We start from the raw sequence: 21,543 nt of genomic DNA, 5'->3' as shown, positions 1-21,543 counted from the left end.
ACATTCTCTTCCCCTCTCCCCTCACTGATTCTTCCCCAGGGGAAGAAGAGTAGCTTATTTGCAGAGGGAAGTTTAGAAAAAAGAATTGTGCATATCTGGATCAGCTCACTCCTCTCCTTCTCTTTGAGATTTGTCTACCTACAAAGAACACAAGACTTGGTCTACTCCCCTAGGTCTATGTCATAAGCTTTTTAAATTTTTTTAAAAATATTTAATTAATTTATTTATTTGACAGAGATCACAAGTAGGCAGAGAGGCAGGCGGAGAGAGAGAGAGAGAGAGGAGGAAGCAGGCTCCCTGCTAAGCAGAGAGCCCGGCTCGGGGCTCGATCCCAGAACCCTGGGATCATGATCGGAGCCAAAGGCAGAGGCTTTTAACCCACTGAGCCACCCAGGCACCCCCTATGTCATAAGCTTTACAGCTGCCAATGCATATGGCCTGAGGGACAGGGATGTGTGCAGCATCCCGTGGGCTGTTTAGTACCAGAGACTGGGTCAGCTCCCGAAACATCATCAATATCAACTTTTCTCCCTAATAAAGCTGAAGTGCTGTACTCCATCCTACTGATTCTTGACTCTATTTCTCAATTATTTCTAAATGTGGGCAGGAATAAAGGTGTGGCATTTTAAAAATCCCTTCTAGTTCAAATAGGCATTATTACTGTTTGACTTTACAAAGGTGATTAAACAGAGAGAGGCATTGGTTGATTGAGATCTTTGCTCCTAACAGGCACTAATGTGATTTATGCCTGCTTATCAGCCATTCCTTCTTCTGGTATGACGACTTGATTTTACTTGGAATTTTCTCTGTATATTTGATAGGGGTGAGGTGGACTCACCCCCTTCCTCCAGGGGCAGGATACTTCAGGGCTGGCGCATTAGGGCAACACAGCCACCAGGATACCGTGATTGATACAGGAATGAGCATATGATACAAGATTGATAAACTGGGGTTGTTTAAACTTAATCTGATGTAATACTTGGGAGAGTACTCTCTTCCCAGCTGAGTCACCAAAAGGAAGGGATAGAAACTTGGGCTGCTGACAGCTATCTTGCCATCGTAAGAGAGTGTGTACAGAGCCTGAAGAGAAGAAAGGAATATAATGGTTGTTTGCCAGTTACTGATGTATTGTCTCTTAGTCCCAAATTCAACTTTTATTGTCTACTCTGCAGAAGTGTAGATGGGCCCTTAAATATTTTTTTTCTTTACTACCTGTAAATAATATAGTATATATTATACTATACTATACTATACTATAGTATATTCTAAGAGGATGACCTTCCAGCAAATTCCCAGGGGTGCATTTCCAGAAGTTCTCCTGAAACAGCATGACAGCCTTGTCTGCCAATCAGTGAAATAGAGCTGTGACCGCTCCAACAAGGTCTGGATCTCATCTCGGGGTCAGGGGATGGGAATGGCTGGAGCTCCCTTGGATACTCTATCCCAGTGCCAAGAGGAATATTGCTCCTTATATGTGTTATTCCTGCATTTTTTAAAGAATTCTCTTTGCTTCTATGGCTCCTCTGGCTCAGTTGGAGGAGCATGTGACTCTTGATCTTGGGTCTGTGAGTTCAAGTCCTATGAAGGGTGTAGAGCTTACTTAAAAATAAAATCTTGGGGGCACCTGGGTGGCTCAGTGGGTTACGTCTCTGCCTTTAGCTCAGGTCATGACCTCAGAGTCCTGGGATGGAGACCCGAATAGGGCTCTCTGCTCAGTAGGGAGCTTGCTTCCCCCCAACCCCCGCCTGCCTCTCTGCCTACTTGTGATCTCTCTCTCTCTGTCAAATACGTAAATAAAATCTTAAAAAAAAAAAAAAAAAGAGTACTCTTTATAGCCAATCCCTTGTTATTCCAACACCCTGTTATGGTTAACAGTTCTTTAGATTAAACTTTACCTGTATAAATGATTGTGTTTTTTTAATCCTGATGGGACACTGTATGACACAGATATCAAGTGAGACCAAGCTCTAATGGCATTGACTGGGCCAGAACCTTCCTCTTCCTGTGGACATGTCAGTGAGTAAATTAATACTTTTTTTTCTTCATTTGAGCCATTTTGAATTGGGGTTTCTGCCTCTGGCAAGTTAAAGAATCTCAATTTTGTAAGCCACAAAAGGGGAAACAAGCAGTTAAAAGAACAAGAAATGCTGTTTACCTGGAGAAAGAAAGTCACCTTAGGAGGCAGTATGAGAACTGTTTACATTTTTACCGTGGGAAAGAAGAATGGAAATGTTACTGTCAATTTGAATTTTATGACCGTAATATGATTTGTCATTTGATGATCAAATTAGGACCAATGGATGGAAATTACAGAGACAAAATCTCAGTTCATCATGACAACACAAGGAAGAACTTTCCAGGAATTCGGTAATGGGGTTTTGGAATGTAGGTGAGGTTCAGTGGGGTGGAGTCCAGAGCCCATGACCAAGAAAGAATTCTTTGAGATGTCTTTGGTGCAAAGTGGGGGCTTATTAAAGTAAGGGGACAGGACCCAGGGGCAGAAAGAGCTGCTGCAGGGGGTTGGGGAGGGGTGTCTGATTATATGCTAAGGGGTTGGGGTTGGTAAGGGGAAAGGAAAGTTTTCAAAAGAACTTCCATAGGCTAAAGAGTTCCTAAAGATACAGGAGAGTATCTGCCATTGTAGAGTTAAGGTTGTTTTCCCCTCTAGCAAGGAATTAACATTAAGATAGTTGGGAGATTCCCTGAAAGAATGTCAGTACCTTCCCATCTAGGAGCGGGGGCTGGGGAGAGGTTGCAGTGTGTCAGCTTATGCTTTGTCTTCAGCTAGCCTTTTGTCCCTCATCATCAGTATCCAAAAGTGGAATGAACTGCTTGTCCACTGTGAGGGCCCTGTCCCTAGAAGTGTTTGGAGTCAAGGGGTGATGGCCACTGGCAGGTATGCTATGGAAGAGATCATTGTATTGGGTGGGAAATACACTGAATGACCTGAGAGGTCCTTACAAATCTAAGAGTCTACTATTATCTTTCTGGAAATTTCTTAGCCCAAATCCTATTAGACAGTCCCAGTTAAGAGAAAACCAGACTAGGACAACATTGTATATTATGTGAATCGCTTGAGATTGGAACTTTGGATACTGACAGATATTATCAGCAGATGCAAAGAAAATGGACCAAGTCACCAGACAGGAGTGTCTAAATTCACTTCTTTGCCCTGCTGAGAACACAATGTATTGCATGAAAAACAGGAAAGCAATTACTGTAAATAAAATTATTCTGAAAACAAACATATTAAACACTTGACTTTAATTTGGCTCAAGTGTATTTACCTGACTCAGAATTAGATTGCTTAAATGAGTAGGTAAATGAAAAGAGCTCCAAGATCTGGCTTCACCCAAACTATGGAACATTAACCTGGGAGGCAGCCAACATTCACTTTATTCCTGCTTTTTATAGTAACCTTGGGGCAAGGGAGGGCAGGGTGGAGGGGAAGAAGAAAAAGAGCTTGGTTTTGCTGAGTTTTGGCTTGTCCAAGCACAAGACTCAACAAAACAATAGTCATACCTACATCAGAGAGTATGTAAAAGTAAAACAGGAAATGCCTACAAAAATAGAAAACAATGTGTTCTTCTATGGACATAATAGATATAGTGACTCAGAATTCTTTAATGCAAAGGTTTCTAGTCAGAAATTATACTGAAAGCTGCCTTATTTAGCCAGTATTTCCCAGCACCCTCTGAATTAATATACTTTCAAAAATATGTGATCCCAAACTACCCAGCTCTAGAATAGAAGTTGGTTTCACATATACAAAAAACACACAGAAAGTGAAACTAAACCTATAGAAAATCGGTAACAAGTGTATTCAAACTATGATATATTTAGAAAGTCAAAGGCAACTTTGCATCTCACCTTCTACGGAGTAGCCTCTAAACCAAACATTTCAGCAAATCAGACTGTTTCTTTTCACTATTAGTAATTTTTTCTTTTCTTTTTTTCTTTCTTTTTCTTTTTTTTTTTTAAGATTTATTTGACAAAGAGGAAAAATTGAACCACAATTCCATCATAGTTTTTGTGGAGCAAAACTTGCTTTCTCGTTTTAATTACTTGCTTTGTCCTTCTGTTTACTATTGTTCCCTTCGTCTATTTTTTGCATGTAGACCGCATCCTGGGGAGGAAATCATTTTAAAACCCAATTCTTACGGATATCCTCATTTCAGTGTGTTTTTGTGATTGCATATTTATTCCTTACACAGAGTGAGGCACAACAGGAATTGATCAGGAGCCGAGAAGGGGAAGAACTGCCCCTGGATCGAACCTTTACAATCTAGCTTCCCTGATTGGTTAAGATCAATTTCTAGATCAGACAGACTCACCCGTGTTCAACTCACTGTAGTGCCTCATGTATGATTCAGGGACTCATTATCTGCAGCCTAGATCAATGCAGAAAGCCCAAACACTCTCAGAGTCTCAGAGGGAGAGGGCTTGGGAAAGCACTTTTGCAGATGCTCCCCTGAAGCCCAAAGTGATGAAAAGGGTACCAGAGAAAGCAATAGAGGCCAATCTTGTATTAATGGAAGAGCCATTATTTTATAGGCATTTGCAAATGCCCAGTTATAGGAAATACTTTAGAGGTGAGGCAGTAGAGGTAGGGTAGTTCGGAATGAGAGTGGAACCCCAGGGTGGGGGGTGGGTGGGTGCCTCCTGCAAGCCCGTGAGAACGCTTCGACGGTAACCTGGGCTGAAGAAGTGGGAAGGGTGGGACATTCAAGAAGCTGGTCTCCAGGCAACGTCACTACAGGCTCTCTCCTCTGCATGCTCCTCTCATAGTCAAACCCTGGCATGAACCATGGAAGTTTCGACTAGGCAGCGGAAGTGAGGAGTGCAGACAATGTGGAGGCAGGCGTGATGGCACAGCCATTTTCGTCGGCCAGCCGGAAGCCCAGAACTGGTGGTGACCCCTCAGAACACAGCCAGAGAGCGGAACCAGCTTTTAAGGAAAACGGGTCTCTCTGGATTGGGGTGGTGCCCCCACCACACTGACAAGTAAGAGGAGAGGCTTCAATGGTACTAAAGACTTTGAGATCTGCCCATCAAAGCGCAGATGTAGCTGAAATCTTACCATTAGCAATGGCCTTTTTCAATAAGCTTGGGATATGGCTGATTCAGCATGGCTGTATTTTCTAAGGCTTAAAGGAAAAAAAAAACACTGTTCCTTTCATAGTGCCTGGTCCCAGGGAGGGCTTGGGTTGTTGGGAAATGAGGCCCTAGGAGGAAATAGGATTTTTTAGGATTCAGGGATTTTTACTTCCCCTTTGCCACAACTGTAAGTTTGGCTCTTTCCCCCTAGAGAGGCGTTCCAGACCTAGGGAAGGGCATGACCCAGTACCTACCACCCAATGATCCCGAAACCATACAGAAAATCCCATTGATCCCTTAACAGATAAGCCAAGGGGTTGTGGGAGTGGGGTGGGACCTCCGAAGGAAGATGTCCTGTTTTCCTCTTCTCACATTACAAACGTGAAAAGTTTTCTTCTTGGTAATCGTTTCAGGTTAAAAGGAACCACCATCCAGGTTTTTCTCCTTTAGTCCAAATTTGGTCCAAGAAAAAAGAAACGTGGAAATGAGGCCAAGAGTCTTGCAACTCTTCTAGGAAAGAGAGTGTTATAAGAACCTGGGGGTTCCTTTATGTTTTATAGTCCTCTCTTTTACTGTATATAATTATACTAGGGAAAAATGTGGAATGTTGGCACACATGTGTATTGTGTTAAGATGGTCTCAGAGAATTAACTTAGATTAGGTATTTTTCTTTTGTTTCTGTTCTAACACGTGTAGTTTTATTGAAGTAGAAAAAGAAGACACCATGGGACAGCACTAATCTTGTTTTGCTGAACACGTTGCAATATCTGTTAATTTTATGGAGTCACTTAAGACATTCAACAGAATGTCACTTATAAAACTAAGTTTAAGTACAAATATGCACTATTTTAAAAGGAAAAGAAAAAAAGGAAGAAACATCTGTATAGAATCTATTGCAAAATGATATTGGCAAGCCGAGTTAATGGTATGAGGGATATAATATTAATTAACAAGAGCAGGGCACAAAACTATATACAGTATAATTTTAATTTTAGATAAAACTTATGTGTTTAATTAAAATCACAGAAATGGAAAGTAGAATGGTGGCTGCCGGGGGCTGGAGGGAGGGGAGAACGAGGAGCTACTGATTCATGGGTACAGAGTTCCCGTGCTTTGAGAAGAAAAGAGTTCTGGAGCTGGGGGCGGTGATGTTACTTAATCCCATGGAACCACACACTTAAACCTGAGTAAAATGAGAAATTTTCTGTTATGTGTATTTTACTACAGTTTTAAAAAATTAACATTCAATTTTAAAAGACTAGAAGAAAAGGGGCACTAGAGTAGCTCAATCGGTTGAGTGTCTGACTCTTAATTTCAGCTCAGGTCATGATCTCAGGGTTGTGGGACTGAGTCCCATGTTGGCCTCCAAGCTCAGTGGGGAGTCCGCTTGAGATTCTGTCCCTTGCCTTCTGCTCCTTCCCGTACTCACGTGTGTGTGCGCGTGTGTGCTCATACACAATGAGTGCCTCCCTCTCTCTCTAATTAAAAAAAAAAAAATCCTTGATAAACAACTAGAAGAAAATATAACAAAATACCAGGAGTTGCTACTTTGCAGTAGTGGGATTGCAGATAGTTTGTTCTTTTCATGCCTTTAAAAAGTATTTTCTAACTTTTCTACTATAAGCATTTTTTAAATTAAAAAATAATCTTAAACATCTCTCTTCAAATTTCAGTTTCCTCAGACTTCTCAAATTGTCAGTTTACTTTTCAACTTCCTTAATATTTCCCAAGCACAGCTACTAGGTTTTCTTCTTGGGACACAATCTGTCTCATTTCCCCTTAAGGTTTTGTAGAATCAGGAAACCATAAGTTCCAAATATTCCAATAGCATTCGGTTTCGTCCTCGTACTCAGAACACCAATATTTAACCCAGAGAGTGTGGTCATTGTACCTGTATGGGGTTTTTCAGCTGTCCGCAGCCACTGCCCACCTCAATTTCTCTGCTTTTTCTCTTATCTCTTCCCTTTGTTGTCTCAGAGGCTGTGGTAGATGAGGTTTCACACCTTGCCCCCTGACTGCCTCCAGTTCATTGTTTCACGGTTCAGTGCTCTATCACCTCTTCCCAATTCTGAACACTCAAGATGTAGCAATAGACACTTTTATTTATTTTTTTAAATTTATTAAGAGAATTCACCCTGGAGAAGCAGAAGAGACTCCAGATCGAAATATTACCACTAAAGTATCAGCTGTTCTCACCTGTAAAAAAACCCTTTACAAACACGGAGCAGTAGGAAATAAAGGGCCTCCTCTCTCCTTTCTAATGTTTCATAGCAACTGCAGACAAGCAGATTCAGGAGACCCCAGGAATCTCTGTCTCAAACACCTGCAACAGCAGCCTCTTTTCCAGTCCAGCCTTAGACACCGGCCCACCAGCCTCTACTCCAGTCTAGGAGTTGACTTTGGAAAACAAAGTAGGTGGTGGGAATGAGAGGAGTCTTAGAGATCCCCCGCAAGCAACAGATGAGTCCCCATATTGCAGGATTTTCCAAAGAACTTTACAGTCATCAGAACCTAGGCTCCCCCATCAGTGCCTTCAAGTTCTAGAAGTTAGTTCTTTCAGGAGCATACTGATTTCCAAAAGCTTGATTTTCAACTAGGAGTCAACCATATAGGCAGAAAGTAGATTGTACACCATGATTTTAGTGACTATATATAGTAGTCTATATCTCCTACTGTTGAACATTTAGGTTTTCCCATTTTTTATCTTTTACCAATTATGCCATTACCATCAAAGGATGCAGTAATTCTTTATTTTCATGGGGAGCTTCCCTCCTGTGTAATGCTATTAGCTAAGTTCATGTTGTATATATGGGAATAATTCGATTTAACTTCCCTTTCCATTAAAAGCAGTGGTATGTATTTTAGGGGCAAGATTTAGCTGGACGGTTAAAACTGTCCTTCCCTCTGGCATGGGTCCTCGTTTGAACTCTGTTAACCTCACTGCCTAGGATGGGAACTGGAACTGCCTTTAATCATAATGAGTAATTTTTTTTCAACTTTAGGCATACTAAGCTTTTCATAACAACAATAATCGTGATTCCATTAATAACAACAACAGTAATAGTAACGACTATCACTTGATGTTGCTCTGTATGACAGGCCCTGTTCTAAGCACATTCATTAAGTCAATTAATTCTCGTGTGAACCCTGCGACATAGGTATGTTATTATTATCCTTGACTTGCAGGGATAGCAGCATAGTTAACACAGCTAATAACCTGCTAACCCTTAGTGTGAACCCAAGTTCACACTAACATGTGAACCCTTAGTATGAACCCTTAGTGTGAACCCAAGCACACTGGCTCAAAGTCACATTGCTATGCCTTACCTGAAGAGGCTACATGAAGTTGGGGAAATCTCTGTGGGTATTTGAGGGAACCACCAAAGAGTTTTGCAAATAAGCAACATTAGCAAATTCCTACTCTTAAAATAAGCTTCAGCTCAATACCCTCAGCTGTCTTTTTCATTTAAGAGCTGATTTTCTGGGGCTTCTTCAACACTTCATTTATGTATGTTTTGCATCCACTATATTTATCATAATGAGGCTATTTAACCCTACTAAATGTGACATGAGGGAAAGGATCCTGTATTGTTATTTTAGAAATTTTCATACTTATTCAATCAAGCACATTTATCCTTTTATTTATTTACCCATTTAGTGGTAAAATTCAGCTGCTTTTCCATAATCTCCATTATTCTCTGCACCAAATCACCCCAAGTCAACCTATGATCTAAGCAGAAACAATGTGCTTGCTACACAAACCAGAGTAAAGACGCGTGCCTTCCATCCAGCCCTAGACTAAGACCCTTCAGCTCCTTTATTTATATAGAAATGAGGCTGCTACTACTATGTTCTGTAGACTTATGTCAACTACACAGCACAATGGCTGGCCCTTCCATTCACCTGTATGAACCAGCAAGTATCTCATTGATCAAGTACTTCTACCAGCCACTGTTTAGACTCTGGGATTATAGCAGTGATCAAAGCAGAAATCAAAGGAACGGAAGGGCCTGCCCTCATGAAGTTTATGTCCTAGTACATCATACAATAGGATGTCAGGTAGTAAAAGTTCTATGATGAAAATAAGGTTGGTGTGAGGCATTGAGAGGGGTGGAGAGAACTCCAGTTTTGAATTCCTCTATGTACATTACCTGTGCTTCAGAAATTTTTGGAATGAAGGCATGTTACAGCTCAAGATAGAAACGTGGTCTACTACAGGGGCGCCTGGGTGGCTCAGTCAGTTAAACATCTGCCTTCAGCTCAGGTCATGATCCCAGGGTCCTGGGATCGAGTCCCGTGTTGGGCTCCCTGGTTAGCGGGGAGCCTGCTACTCCCTCTGCCTGCCACTGCCCCTGCTTGTACAAGCTCTCTCTCTATGTGTCAAATAAATTAATAAAATCTTAAGAAAAAAAAAAAAAAGAAATAAGAAATGTAGTCTACTGTCCTACACTAGAATCAGCTATTGGATTATAATTCTATTCTGAAGGATGAACATTTGCTTAAGTAACCCATACTTAAAAAATAAAGTTGGCCTCTAGACCAAGAGGAAGCTAGGCCCTGCTAGGAAACATTTGACTTGGATCCAACAACTTTTGCTCACTTGCTGGATTCAAAGAGAATGATACTTTTAAGGTCAAGTTTACATGCATTTTTTTTTTTTAAACCTGCATCTTTTACCTTATGAATTTGTTAAGATTTCCCTTTGGACACGACTGAAGATAGACTTATCTTGCTTTGGGATGACAAAGAGAAAAAAAAAAAACTAAAAACCTAGGCGTGAGTAAATTAGGCAACACTCCGAAGTGGGATGCTAGCAAAACATAGCCCAGTCAGGGCTTATTCTTATTTGAAGTCATTCTCTGTCCTAGCCTGTCATCAGATGAGTGGCTTTGGAGTCAGCTCTGGACTGCTTTGTTTGGCTTCCAAGGATGACCACTAATTAGGATATTATGTATCTAAAGAATGTAGCTCTTTCCAGGCCTGTGTGAGTTCTTAGAACTGGGGAACTTTCAAAGGAAAGACTGAGATTTACTTCCTGGCACTGGCAGTTTGGAGAAAACCAGCTCAACAGTGACCACTTCCCAGCCTTCTCCCTGTAGCCCACCCACTCTTCCCTGAACCGCCCCCCACCAGAACTGGGCTCATCTGCTAGTCTGATCTGCCCCGTCGTCCTATAGTTGCTTTATGTGGTCTGTTTCTTAGGCTTTCTGGGGACCCATGAGGCTGAGGGCTGCTTTGTCATGCTTTTAGCCTCAGTGTGTCATACAGTGCCTGACCTAGAGTAGGTGCCCAATAACTGGATGCCATCACAGTGTCCACTAGACCATCCTCTTTTAGGAGAAAGATAAATGTCTTACGAGTCCGCATGCATACAGTATTTTCTTTAAGAAAGCGTTGCAAGCTTAGAGGAAGTGCTGTCGCTAGTTGGTATTTTAATTCCTCCAGTACAAAGGGTGCCAAGGATGGCCCGGCGCCCGTCCTTGTCTAACAGGCCAGCTCTGTGGGTGCGATGGGATTGACGGCCACCAGCCAGGTGTTCCAAGTGCTGGAAGGATGAGCCCACCGCAGGGACGTCCCTTCCAAAGGCATCTGGGCCACTTCACATCATTCTGGTGCCCTTGCCTTCGCCAAGCAGAGGCCTTTTCTTGATTTTGCCTCTCTGCAGAAGAAGATGCAGCGGGTTTTGCCTTTTCAAAATGCGCTTTGGAGAACACAGAATCTCCTGGAGCAGAGGTGAAGAATGTCTCTGTTACTCCTTGTCGCCTCTTTCCAGATTTCTTACTTAGGCTACTCAAATCCTTCCTCACACCGGTGTAAAAATACTCACTTAAAAAAAAAAAAAAAACAAAACACCTCACTTTAGACAGACTTCGCATTGCTTTGGGAATCCTCCCAAAGGGCAGGAGGAAAAGCTTTTCTATTAACTTCTCTTTGGGGACAGTTGGAATTCGTTTATTTACATTCCGAGGACCCACTTTTCTGTTTTCCAATGAATAAAGACGCCCAAAGCTGCCTCTTTGTTGAAGCTTATGGCTGGTTTTTAGGTTGGCAGAGGGCAAAACTGATCAGTTGGTAACTACAAAAATATGGCACATTACAGGGCTATGTATGGAGAAAAATTTTCCTCTGGTGACTACTAATGTTTCTGTCAGTATTCCATTGTAGGCTGAAGAAAAATTCAAGATGTTAGAAATTTCTCGCAGAACATGATGGTGATTAGAGTATGGAAAATAGGGGCTTTGAAAGTTGGTATCACTGTTATTTCTAGGGGCAAAAAAGAAAGTTGGGAGCTGACTTTTTAAAAGGATTCCTTTATAATAAGACTTTATAAACAAAATCTTGGTACAGTACGTATCAACAGAAGAAATTTTGTAATAAAAAAAATTTTATTTATTTATTTGACAGACAGAGATCATAGTAGGCAGAGAGGCAGGGAGAGAGAGAGAGAGGGAGAAGCAGGCTTCCTGCTGAGGGGAGAGCCCGTTGTGGGACTCACTTCCAAAGACCCTGAGACCATGACCTGAGCAGAAGGCAGAGGCTTTAACCCACTGAGCCACCCAGGTGTCCTGGAAATTATGTAATATTAAAAAATATATGGCATGGGCATGGAATAAAAATCTCTTTAAGAGATGTCGTCCATAACTCCAATTCTGGGGGAAAATCTCTGGTGCTTTAGCTGTTGATTTATAATGTTGAGTATTTTTTACATGTCTTAACTAATGTTCTCCATTGGGCACTGCTAAGAAGCCCATCAGTGAACTCGATGGTACAGAAATTCCCACACTGGAGAAGCAATACGGGTAGAGAGGAGACTGGCTTTAGTTTCCATCAGAACCAGAATTATATTCCCACCCAGGCTATTGTGGACTTGTTGGTTATATAATCTCTCTCGGTCTTAGTTTCTTTATGTGAGGTCTGGGCTCAATAATACCTTGCAGAATTTTTGGGTAGGTTAAATGAGAATCCACAAAGCTCTAATACCCATGCTACCCACACAATAAATATTCAGAGCATTTGGCTGTCATGATTTTGGAAACATCTCATTGTAAAAATGCTATAAACATGCATCAGAAGCAAAATTTTTTTTTGGCAGTGCTTTATACCTATATCTATGTCAAGATAATTCTCTAGCTCCAAAAATTAAATACAGAGATGACAGGTTCCTCAAGAAAAAAAAAAATTGCAAAGCAAATGACTTCACATCTTAGGTAGAAAAATAAATTAAACGCCAGAAAGATCCAAGCGGAGTATATGAGATTTATTGAGGGAGAGTGTGGTGGAAAGATAATGAATGTAGCCATGGAGCTGAGGGTATTTGAAAGACAGTGATTGATTCGATGTGTCATGGAGTCTGGATTTGAAGTAAAAATAGGAGAAAAAAATCTTCTCTTGATAGAGAAGGAGAAAGCAGAGGAATCAAGACACCAAAGGTCTTGCTGAAATAAAAGATGGATGGTAATTGAAATGCAAAGTGGTGGCTTACGATCAGGGCAGGCTGTTGGATTTAAGACTTCATAGCAAGAACAATTCTAGGTGATGACAAGATTTGGGAGGTGGTCAAGAGAAGGGTGGCTTAAGGCACTGAGGGGACATTCTTTTGAGATCAATAGAACTAAGATCTTGAAGCTACCCAAGATAATGGCAGGACTTGGTGTGGAAAAGAAAGCTGGGTGAAGTGCTAAAGGCTCCTTGAATCAAGAGGAGGAATGTCTGGAGGTCGATGTCTGACATTGACAAAGTGTAGTGTAAAGGCTAGTTTAGTATTAGCTGGAGCTGACATTGGGGTTCTCCCAACTCCTGCATATAGTCTGTGGGGTGAGGGAGAATGAGCGGCATCTCCTTGGGAAGGCTATGAAGGAGAAATGGTGTCTTTGCAAGAATGAGCTAGGGTTCGTTTAGCCTAAGGAGATGGAGAGAAGGACCCAGTAGTGACATCATGGTGTGTGAGAGAGCGATTACATGAAATGAAGTTCTAGAGGGCTCAGTAAAGGTTGCAGAGGGAAGGGAGCAACAGGAAGGTGGTCACTGGCAAGGAAGCTCAAAGCTCTTTGGGGTTAGAGTATAGGCAAAGAGATGACCAGGAGGGCTCACATTTTGGCTACTGGCCAAAGGTAATAGGAATCTGGTGCTGGGAAGGACCGGCTGGCTACAAATGTTCTGAAGAATGAATTCAGAAGTCCCTCAGTAGAGGGTAGGGGGATGAAGACTCAGGTATTTCTAGAAGGCAGCCTTTCTTGGACTGGAGAGGGAAGATTTGCCCAAAAAGGGAAGGGCATGGTCAAATGAGCAGAGAAGAGGGACTTTCACACCACCAGGAATCAATGACTAAGTAGTTCAGTGGGGCTGAGACGTAGTGTTCGTGAAAGAGCGACTGGTGGGGCCAGATCGTGAGGGGCCCTGAGGCAGCTGCTCAGAGGTTGAGCGGGGATGTGCCACAGTGGAGACTGGCTGCACGCAGGCTATGGGGGGGTGGGGTGGGCGGGGGAGCTTCGGAAAGCTGAGGTTTGACCCTTGCTGCACTCACCCCACCCCACTCTAAATAGGAACATGTAAATACTGTGGAACAGATCTTCTTTGTGTACATTTTGCTTTTTTAGGACCTACGTGAACAAATAGATACAGTTTCCGTTTGTTACTCTTCCTTTTTTATAAGCGGTGATAATTAACTGTACTAAATCTCTTGTCATTTGATCTAAGACCCCAAACTCACTTAGAAACCAAGTAATGCACATCACTGATGCTGCGGGGACCTCACCACCTAACAATCCTTAAATGAGACATGGTTATTCTTGATTTATAAACTTATTCATGCCTTGACTCCTTTCATTAAAAATCCAGGGTAAGTAATTCAGAAACACAAGGATAGGCTAGAGAAATAAAAGGTAACTGGAATAAAAATCTAAGTAGAGACCCAAGGTAGGATGTGGGGCTCTGAATTGCTACAGGGATTGATAAACTCACAGAGTGATTGATGTGCTGTTCTTAGAGTTGTGAACAATTTGGAAGTTTAAACATTCTGAATTCACACTGGGTTTCTCCGTGACTGCTCGACAGTTAAATATTAGCTCATCACTATTTTATTCCTTTTGCTATTTTTAAAAATTTATGATTATTTATTTATTTATTTATTTATTTGAGAGAGCGTAAGAGAGAGCATGAGAGGGGAGAAGGTCAGAGGGAGAAGCAGACCCCCCAGTGGAGCTGGGAGCCTGATGCGGGACTTGATCCCAGGACCCCGGGATCATGACCTGAGCCCAAGGTCGCCGTTTAACCAACTGAACCACCCAGGCGTGCCTCCTTTTGCTATTTCATAACATTAACAGCAGGAGTCTGTATAAGTTATGCATAAAGGACGGATCATTTTGCTGACCTCCTTATCATCAGTTGGTCCTAAGACGTTCTCCTGGAGTCCAATGCAGTGATAGAGACTGTTGTTCTTATTCTGTTTACAAGCTACAGCTGTGTTAGCCTGCGTCTGGTGTAGGGGGTGGAGGCTGTCTGCATGGGCCTATGCACGCATAAGTGTGTGTTCTTAAGTCTGAGCGTGAACTGGTCTATCTTGGGTAGCATATGCGAAGTTCACACATTGGTCAGAATTTGAGATTTCGAGTTCTTTTAACTTCAGCTGTCGCTGGCTCTGAGGCAGGAGCTGAACACAATGATAGAACTTTGTAGCTGGAGGGGCTTCAGGTCATCTGAGCCACTCTGTGTGTCCAGATAAGGAATCTGAGACCCCAGGTAATGACTTGCCTGAGGTGGTGAGATAGAGGCCTTTGAACAAGCTCCTTTTGGTATTTGTTGATCGGGATGATTGAGGTCTTGGTATAATTTCGATAAAGAATGCTGAAATGAAGAGGTGTCCTTTGAAATGAATGTTTTAAGGCAGAGAACAGAGAGTGGGAGACCCACTGTTAATATTGGGTGTCGCTTCTCCTGATGCCTGGTTCTAGGGTTTGGGCGCAGTTGGGCGGGCAGTGGAAGGACAGCTGCTCCTCAAGTCCATCCATACATAGGGGTTACATTCTAGTACACGTGGCAAAAATCCTGCAAAGTTCAGACTCTTGAAGATCCTTTAGGAAGAGCCCAGGATACAGCCTCAGGAGGGCAAACACAGCGTTTCCTTCAGTTTCAGAACAGACGGCTGATGCTTCATTTAAGCACCGGGTGAAGCCACTGGCTTGTGTTTGGGGACACAGTGTAACCTACACATATCTTTAAGCACCACACAGTGAGATACTCACCCCACCAGAGGCCAGACTCTAATGCAGGGACAGCAGGACATCCACTTAAGCTCTAGGAGATGGAGGGCAGGCAGCAGCAGCTATACTAAACAAAAACTAAAAGCTGTCTAAAGTTTTTTTTTTATTGAAACACATAATAGAGGGACGCCTGGGTGGCTCAGTTAGTTGAGCATCTGCCTTCAGGTTGGGTCATGATCCCAGGGTCCTGGGATGGAGTCCTGCATTGGACTTCCTGCTCAGTGGGGAGCCTGCTTCTCCCTTTGTCTGCTGCTCACCCTTGTTGTGCACTCTCTGTCAAGTAAATAAATAAAATCTTAAAAAAAAAAAAAAGGAACATAAAATTGAATTTAAGCATTTAATTTTTTAAAAGATGTTTTATTAATTCATCTGAGAGAGAGAGAGCGAGCGAGCGAGCGAGAAAGCAAGAGAGAGGGAGAAGCAGACTCCCCCCACCCCCACCCCAGCAATGTGCCTGACTTGGGGCTCCATCCCAGGACCCTGGGATCATGACCTGAGCCAAAGGCAGATGTGCTTAAAATTTAAGCAATTTAAGCATTTAAGCATTTGCCTACTTGATGCCACCAAGGACTATTATTTTGTTGAAACCAATTAATTCTAATATGTAAGTTATATAAATGAGATTATCCCACCCTTTCAAAATACTTCTTTCGCTCCTCTCTTATGTCCTTCCCTCACTTGTTTTTACCTTCTTTCCCCAAACTTAGCTTCTATGTTTTTTCCTGAAAGAATTGTTTTCACCCTACCCCCTACTAGCTGTATCTTGCTTAGAATATGATACTCACTTTCTATGTCCCTGTATTTACTCTTTTATTTCCCCCTTCATCCAAGCTTGTCAATTACAGCTTGTTTATCCTTGAGAGTAAGGGTTTATGGGGTTTTTTCATTTTTAATTAAAATTTTGTGTGTTTATTTTGTTTTTCTTTTTTCTTTCAGGAAAAAAATATTTGATGACTTCCCCTCTCCTTCAGCTTTTCCTTGAGTTAATGCTAATTTCCTAGCTGCTTGCTTATTGGTTGTGTGACTAGACACAATTTTTTTAAACCAGTTTAAGCCTGTTTCCTCTCCTGTGAAATGGGGATAATAATAGCATTTTCCTGACAAGAGCTGTTTTTAAGAAGCCCATGGGATGAATGCTTAGTTCGGGGTACCCCAAATGTTTAATTAACGGTAATTATTAAGATTTTCAGTTTTAAATCTAACACTTGTATTTTAAATTACACCAACTAGCTGCTGCCTGAAGACAAAGGATATTTAATTTCACTTCACTTCATCCTCATTATATATGTGGGTAATGGCTGGGCTATGAAACTACTTTGAACGGGGAGATCTCACCGCTTTTTCTTTTTTTTTAGTCTTTAAAGAACTTTATTTATATTTTATTTATTTATTTATTTATTTTAAAAGATTTTATTTATTTATTTGACAGAGAGACACAGCCAGAGAGTGAACACAAGCAGGGGGAGCAGCAGGCTGAGGGAGAGGGAGAAACAAGCTTCCCACTGAGCAGGGAACCCGATGGGGGGCTCGATCCCAGGACCCCAGGACCATGACCAGAGCCAAAGGAAGATGCTTAATGACTGAACCACGCAGGTGCCCCAGAACTTTATTTTTAAAAGTGTTTTAGGTAGGTTCACAGAAACATGGAGTGGAAAGTACAGGGAGTTCCCATATGTCCCCTCTCCTTACCACACACAGGTGGCCCACTGTAAACACGGGGCATCAGAGTGGTAACTTCGTTACCATCAATGAGCCTACGTTGGCTTGTAAGTGTAATATTTGCAAGCGTAAATTTTTCTGTAAAGCTGTCATTCCTGTCATCCCTGTGTTCTGTAAGCCCTCCTTAGGAACCCCCCCTTTACCCAGCATGTTAGGATAAGGTAGTCAATGGGGACCAGCTGCGCATTAACCTTTCATTATCTATTCAAGATGCGGGAGTCCCTCGGAACTGGATGGACTGGTCCGAATAGCACAACCAGTGTGTCCTGTGTGACTGCCTCTTCTCTTGTCCCTTCTACTTTGCAAAGTTCTTTAAGGACCTCAAAATGCAGAATCTCAGCTGGAACCCAACAATGGGGTGAGAGACAAAGCCAGCTTCAGAGATGCCAGGGTTTACCCTGAAGGGACGTGGGCAGAATCTGCCAACAAATAATAACACGAATCTATTCAGACCGGGCTCTGAGTGGGTGTGGTGAATGAGTAACGAGTGTCCCCAGCAGCCCTCCTCCTTCTGCATGAGAGCACAGAATAAACTGTGCCTGGGGTGGGTAGCTCCCCAGCCTCCTGTAACTGCTCTCCGGCTGGCTGCCCAGCACCGATCCTCTTGCCAGCCTGCGTGGAGAACCAGGCAGGAGGATCTGGCTAAGCATTAACTTTCAAGTTCAGCTTTCCTCAAATTAAAGAGGGGATGATGTGACAACAGGACGTGGCCCTGGGTCCTGATGGTCAGCGTATTTGGCCCTGATTTCTTTTTCTGCAAGGTTGCCACATTTGAGTTACAGAAATGATAATACAATTTCTTCTCTCCAAACTACCAGATGCCTTAAAAATTAATAGAAGTGGAATTTGAACCTAGGATGTAAAAGTGACTCAAAAACAAGGTCCTGGAGAGCCATCTGGTAATCTTTGTTGATTTACTAAAAGAGGAGACAAATATCACAAAAAGCAAGGGGCAAAGAGGAAATCTTTGTTTTTTCTAAAGTTTTCCATCTTCATGTCTACTGCCCAGTATTAGATTGGTCAAGAAATGCCTTTTAATCTCATTTAAAAAATAATCAGGTTAGTAAGCAATTCTCTTGGATAGTCAGTTGAACGGCTTCTAGAGATGTTTTCAAAGACAGACTGGCAAGCACAGTGTTCTTGAAGGTCTGGTGTTGTTCTGTGTTCAACTGCCAGAACAAAGCCCCGCAGAAACTACCTCACCCTCTGTCTCTCCCTTAGGCAAACTGGATATCTGATTCACAAGACTGGAAAACCCACCCCCACCACTTTGGGCTTAAATTACAGTGTCCTAATCAACAGGTTCATCTAACCATGGTTGTGAAAGGTTCGACTGAAAAGCTGATTTAAATGCGGGTTACTAAACTTTCCAGGGGCTACAAGAGTTCATAATTTGTTCTGCCTTTACATTCAGGGAAACTCTTTTAATGAACCTCATTTCGTGTTGACACACAATAGACCATCTTGGCTGGAAGAGACAGGAAGCCCCCTTGCTCAGGAACCCTGCGCAGTGTGTGTGTGTGTGTGTGTGTGTGTACATGGGGGGTATGGTGTGTCCAGCATGAACACAACTTCTGTCCCCTCTTTGGGGAAGCTTCCTATATTCCAATGATCAGTACCCGCCATTTTTCCCATCAGCTTCTCCTATGACCATTTCTCTACCTTTAACCATTGCAGTAAATGGCTGTAAAGGCTAACTGTGAACACCATTCAATCCATCCTTTCCTACCACTCCCCTGGATTACTTTTTCTTCCTTAGCACCTACTACCACCTACCAGGCTACTTATTTTGTGTACACATTTTGTTTGCTGTCTCTTCTGCCAGGAGGTCAGCTTTATGAGACCAGGGCTTTTGGTTTTGTGTATTGTTTTATCTCCAGCACTTGCAACGGTGCCTGGCACATAGTAGATGCTCGATCAATATCTGTGGAGCAAACACACAATGGCAGGCCCTATTGCTCAAGCTCACTTCCTGTCTCTTAGTGCAGTGTTACTCAGAGTTGCTACACAGGAGAGGAGAGTGGCAGAAGTTAGGGGGAGAGGATACGGTTGTCATCACGGTCAGCTTCCTGGCTGTGCCCTCTGCAATTGCCTAGACCTGGGCTCAGAATGGTGTTGTGTTTGATTTAATGCTCTGCTGTCACTATGTCAAAATTCCTAAGAATTTTTTTCTTTGAACTTCGGCTTCAGAAGTGAAGTCTAGTGGGACAGTGGAGGATGCTTGTGAGAGACAATGCCCTTCCTCACCACCCCATTTACATAAAGTGCTCGAGATGCCCTAGGAACACTGAGTTCTGGTGGACCCATGATGCATGGGAGCTCAACAGGTGCAAGATAGTTGTGTTGTCTCTGCCTGGGTGAGGAGGGGCTCTAGCAGCCTGGGAGACCACACATTTTTGTTCAAACTAGAACTTGCTTCGATGGGGCACCTACCTGGATGGCTCAGTTGGTTATGGGTCTGCCTTCTGCTCAGGTCAGGATCCCAGTCCTGGGATCCAGCCCTGTGTCGGACTCCCTAGTCAGGATGGAGCCTGCTTTTCCCTCTTCCTCTCCTTCTGCCCTCCTCCCCCCGCCTCGCCGCTGTCCCTGCTGGGCTCTCTTTCTCTGTCCAATAAATAAATAAAATCTTATTAAAAAAAAAAAAGAACTTGTTTTGAACACAGATAGAAGGCAAGAGACATGAACGAACAAAGAACTCTATCATATCCTATGTTATTCCTGGTCCTTTCCTGGATGAGTGGACCACCTGCCCTGGAAACCAGACGTAGAAGGAAGGAGACGTAGAACAGTCCCTAGGTCCTTTGCTTTCAGTCTTTCCTTGCTTGTCAGTAAGCTGAAGGTAGAAGGCTGGCATTCCGTTTTGTATTAAGTGAAATAAAATTAGCTGAGTTAGTTTTGTACAACATTTCCACTGTTATGTTAAGAATGAGACACTCATGCAAGTACCAACTCGAAAATAGAAATTTGGTGAAATGCTCATATTTGCATTTAAAACTGGCATTGCACACCATAAAGATGAACAGTGTAAATCACGCTAATACTTTAGAAGTTTACTTTTTCTTTACTGAGGAAAATATTAAATACCAAATTTAAAAAACACCATGGAAGGAAGAAAATACCTTTATATTTCAGTACCTTTAGCAGCACTTTTCTCTTGCTTTTTGAACAAGGATCCCCATGCCTGGGACCCACAAATTACCTAGCCAGCCCTCTTTGTCATGGCTGGAGTTGAATAATTCAATCCAGCCTGTCAAATTCTGGGGCTATGTTTCTAAAATAAACTCTTAAGTATAGGAAGCCCAACTTACCAACAGATTGCATTCCACTTATTATATAAGTCAGCTGCTTGGAACTTGGCACGTATTTTCTTACAGGAACACTGTTTTGAATAGCGGTCGGTTTGCCAAACTAGCCCTCAAAAAACGTTCTCAGACCACAGGATGCCAGATCGCTCCAGTCCATCTGAATGATTGGATTAACGTCGCTGAGGGCTATCTGTGCTGTTGGCCAACCGCCGCGCTGCAGGCCGGCACTGCACGGTTGGGTGGGGTCATGGGACTTCTGGTTGGTTCTGGCCAGTGAGTACCGGCAAGGGTCGCCCAGGCCAGAGCCTTTCGTGGACAGTGTGAGGCCCTCTGAGGTGCTTTTCTTCCTCTCGGATAAGAGTGACTGGCACTATTGCAGGGGTGACTGCCTCATCCGCTGGGGGCGCAGGGAGGGTAGGACACAGAGCAGGGTTCCAGTGGGCTGCGACAGCAGGTAGCATTACACGGCATTCCCTGACCTCCTCTGACCGGTGACACCATTCGTTAGGGTTCTTTGATTGCAGGTCATAGAAACCAGACCCAGCTCATGAAAGCACAAAGGGCTGTGTTGGCTCCTGGGGCAGCGGACGGACTTGAAGAAACATCCGGGTCTTAGTGGCGGGGGCAGCAACAGGTCTCTTGGGCCTTTCCGGGCCCCCGTGTGCATAACTGAGTTCCCATCATTTTCTGCTCCTAGGTTAGCCCACCAAGAGTCAGACTTCAGAGACAGAGGACTAAGTTGGTTGAGTTTAGGTCTGCCCCTCCCTTACGCAGGAGTGGGGACCTTGAGGAACCGTCCTGGACTGCCCCCAAAGAAACACGGAGGGTTTTGTTTCCAAAAGCAACAGGTGTCCGCCATAAGGCTGAATGGCCTCTACCAAGCAGCCTTGGAGGGTGGGGGGAGGGGAAAGCAATGTCGGAGGAGCCCTTCCCCGGAGCACTGTGTCAGAGGCCGGGGTCCGGGCTCGGGGATGCTGGGACATGCTTTGTGTCTGAACATCAAAGGGCTTTCCTGGCTTTCAGGTCACCGGGTCTCAACCCTGACTGCACGTCTGGGATGGGGATGGGGAGGAGTTTCTGTAAAAATAACCAGTGCCTGGGCCTTCCCCCTGATTTAAATTGTACAGCTAAATTGTAATTTAGCTGTTTTGTAAGCCTGGACA

General features: G+C 43.2%; 1 protein-coding gene across 1 annotated transcript in view; it reads right to left on the bottom strand.

The window, feature by feature from the left end:
* Nucleotides 1-20,538, bottom strand: part of PLEKHF2 (pleckstrin homology and FYVE domain containing 2) — a 75,609-nt gene extending 55,071 nt beyond the window's left edge. Inside the window, exon 1 of the mRNA XM_059165983.1 lies at nt 20,384-20,538. Within this exon, the coding sequence (XP_059021966.1) occupies nt 20,384-20,396 (13 nt within the window). The 5' untranslated portion in view covers nt 20,397-20,538. The remainder of the gene's footprint in view (nt 1-20,383) is intronic.
* Between the last annotated feature and the right edge of the window lie 1,005 nt (nt 20,539-21,543).

The sequence above is a fragment of the Mustela lutreola genome, chromosome 3 (assembly GCF_030435805.1).
Source record: "Mustela lutreola isolate mMusLut2 chromosome 3, mMusLut2.pri, whole genome shotgun sequence".
Taxonomy (NCBI): Eukaryota; Metazoa; Chordata; class Mammalia; order Carnivora; family Mustelidae; genus Mustela; species Mustela lutreola.
Note: the sequence above shows the minus strand (reverse complement) of the source record. Positions and strands in the feature narration are given on the sequence as shown.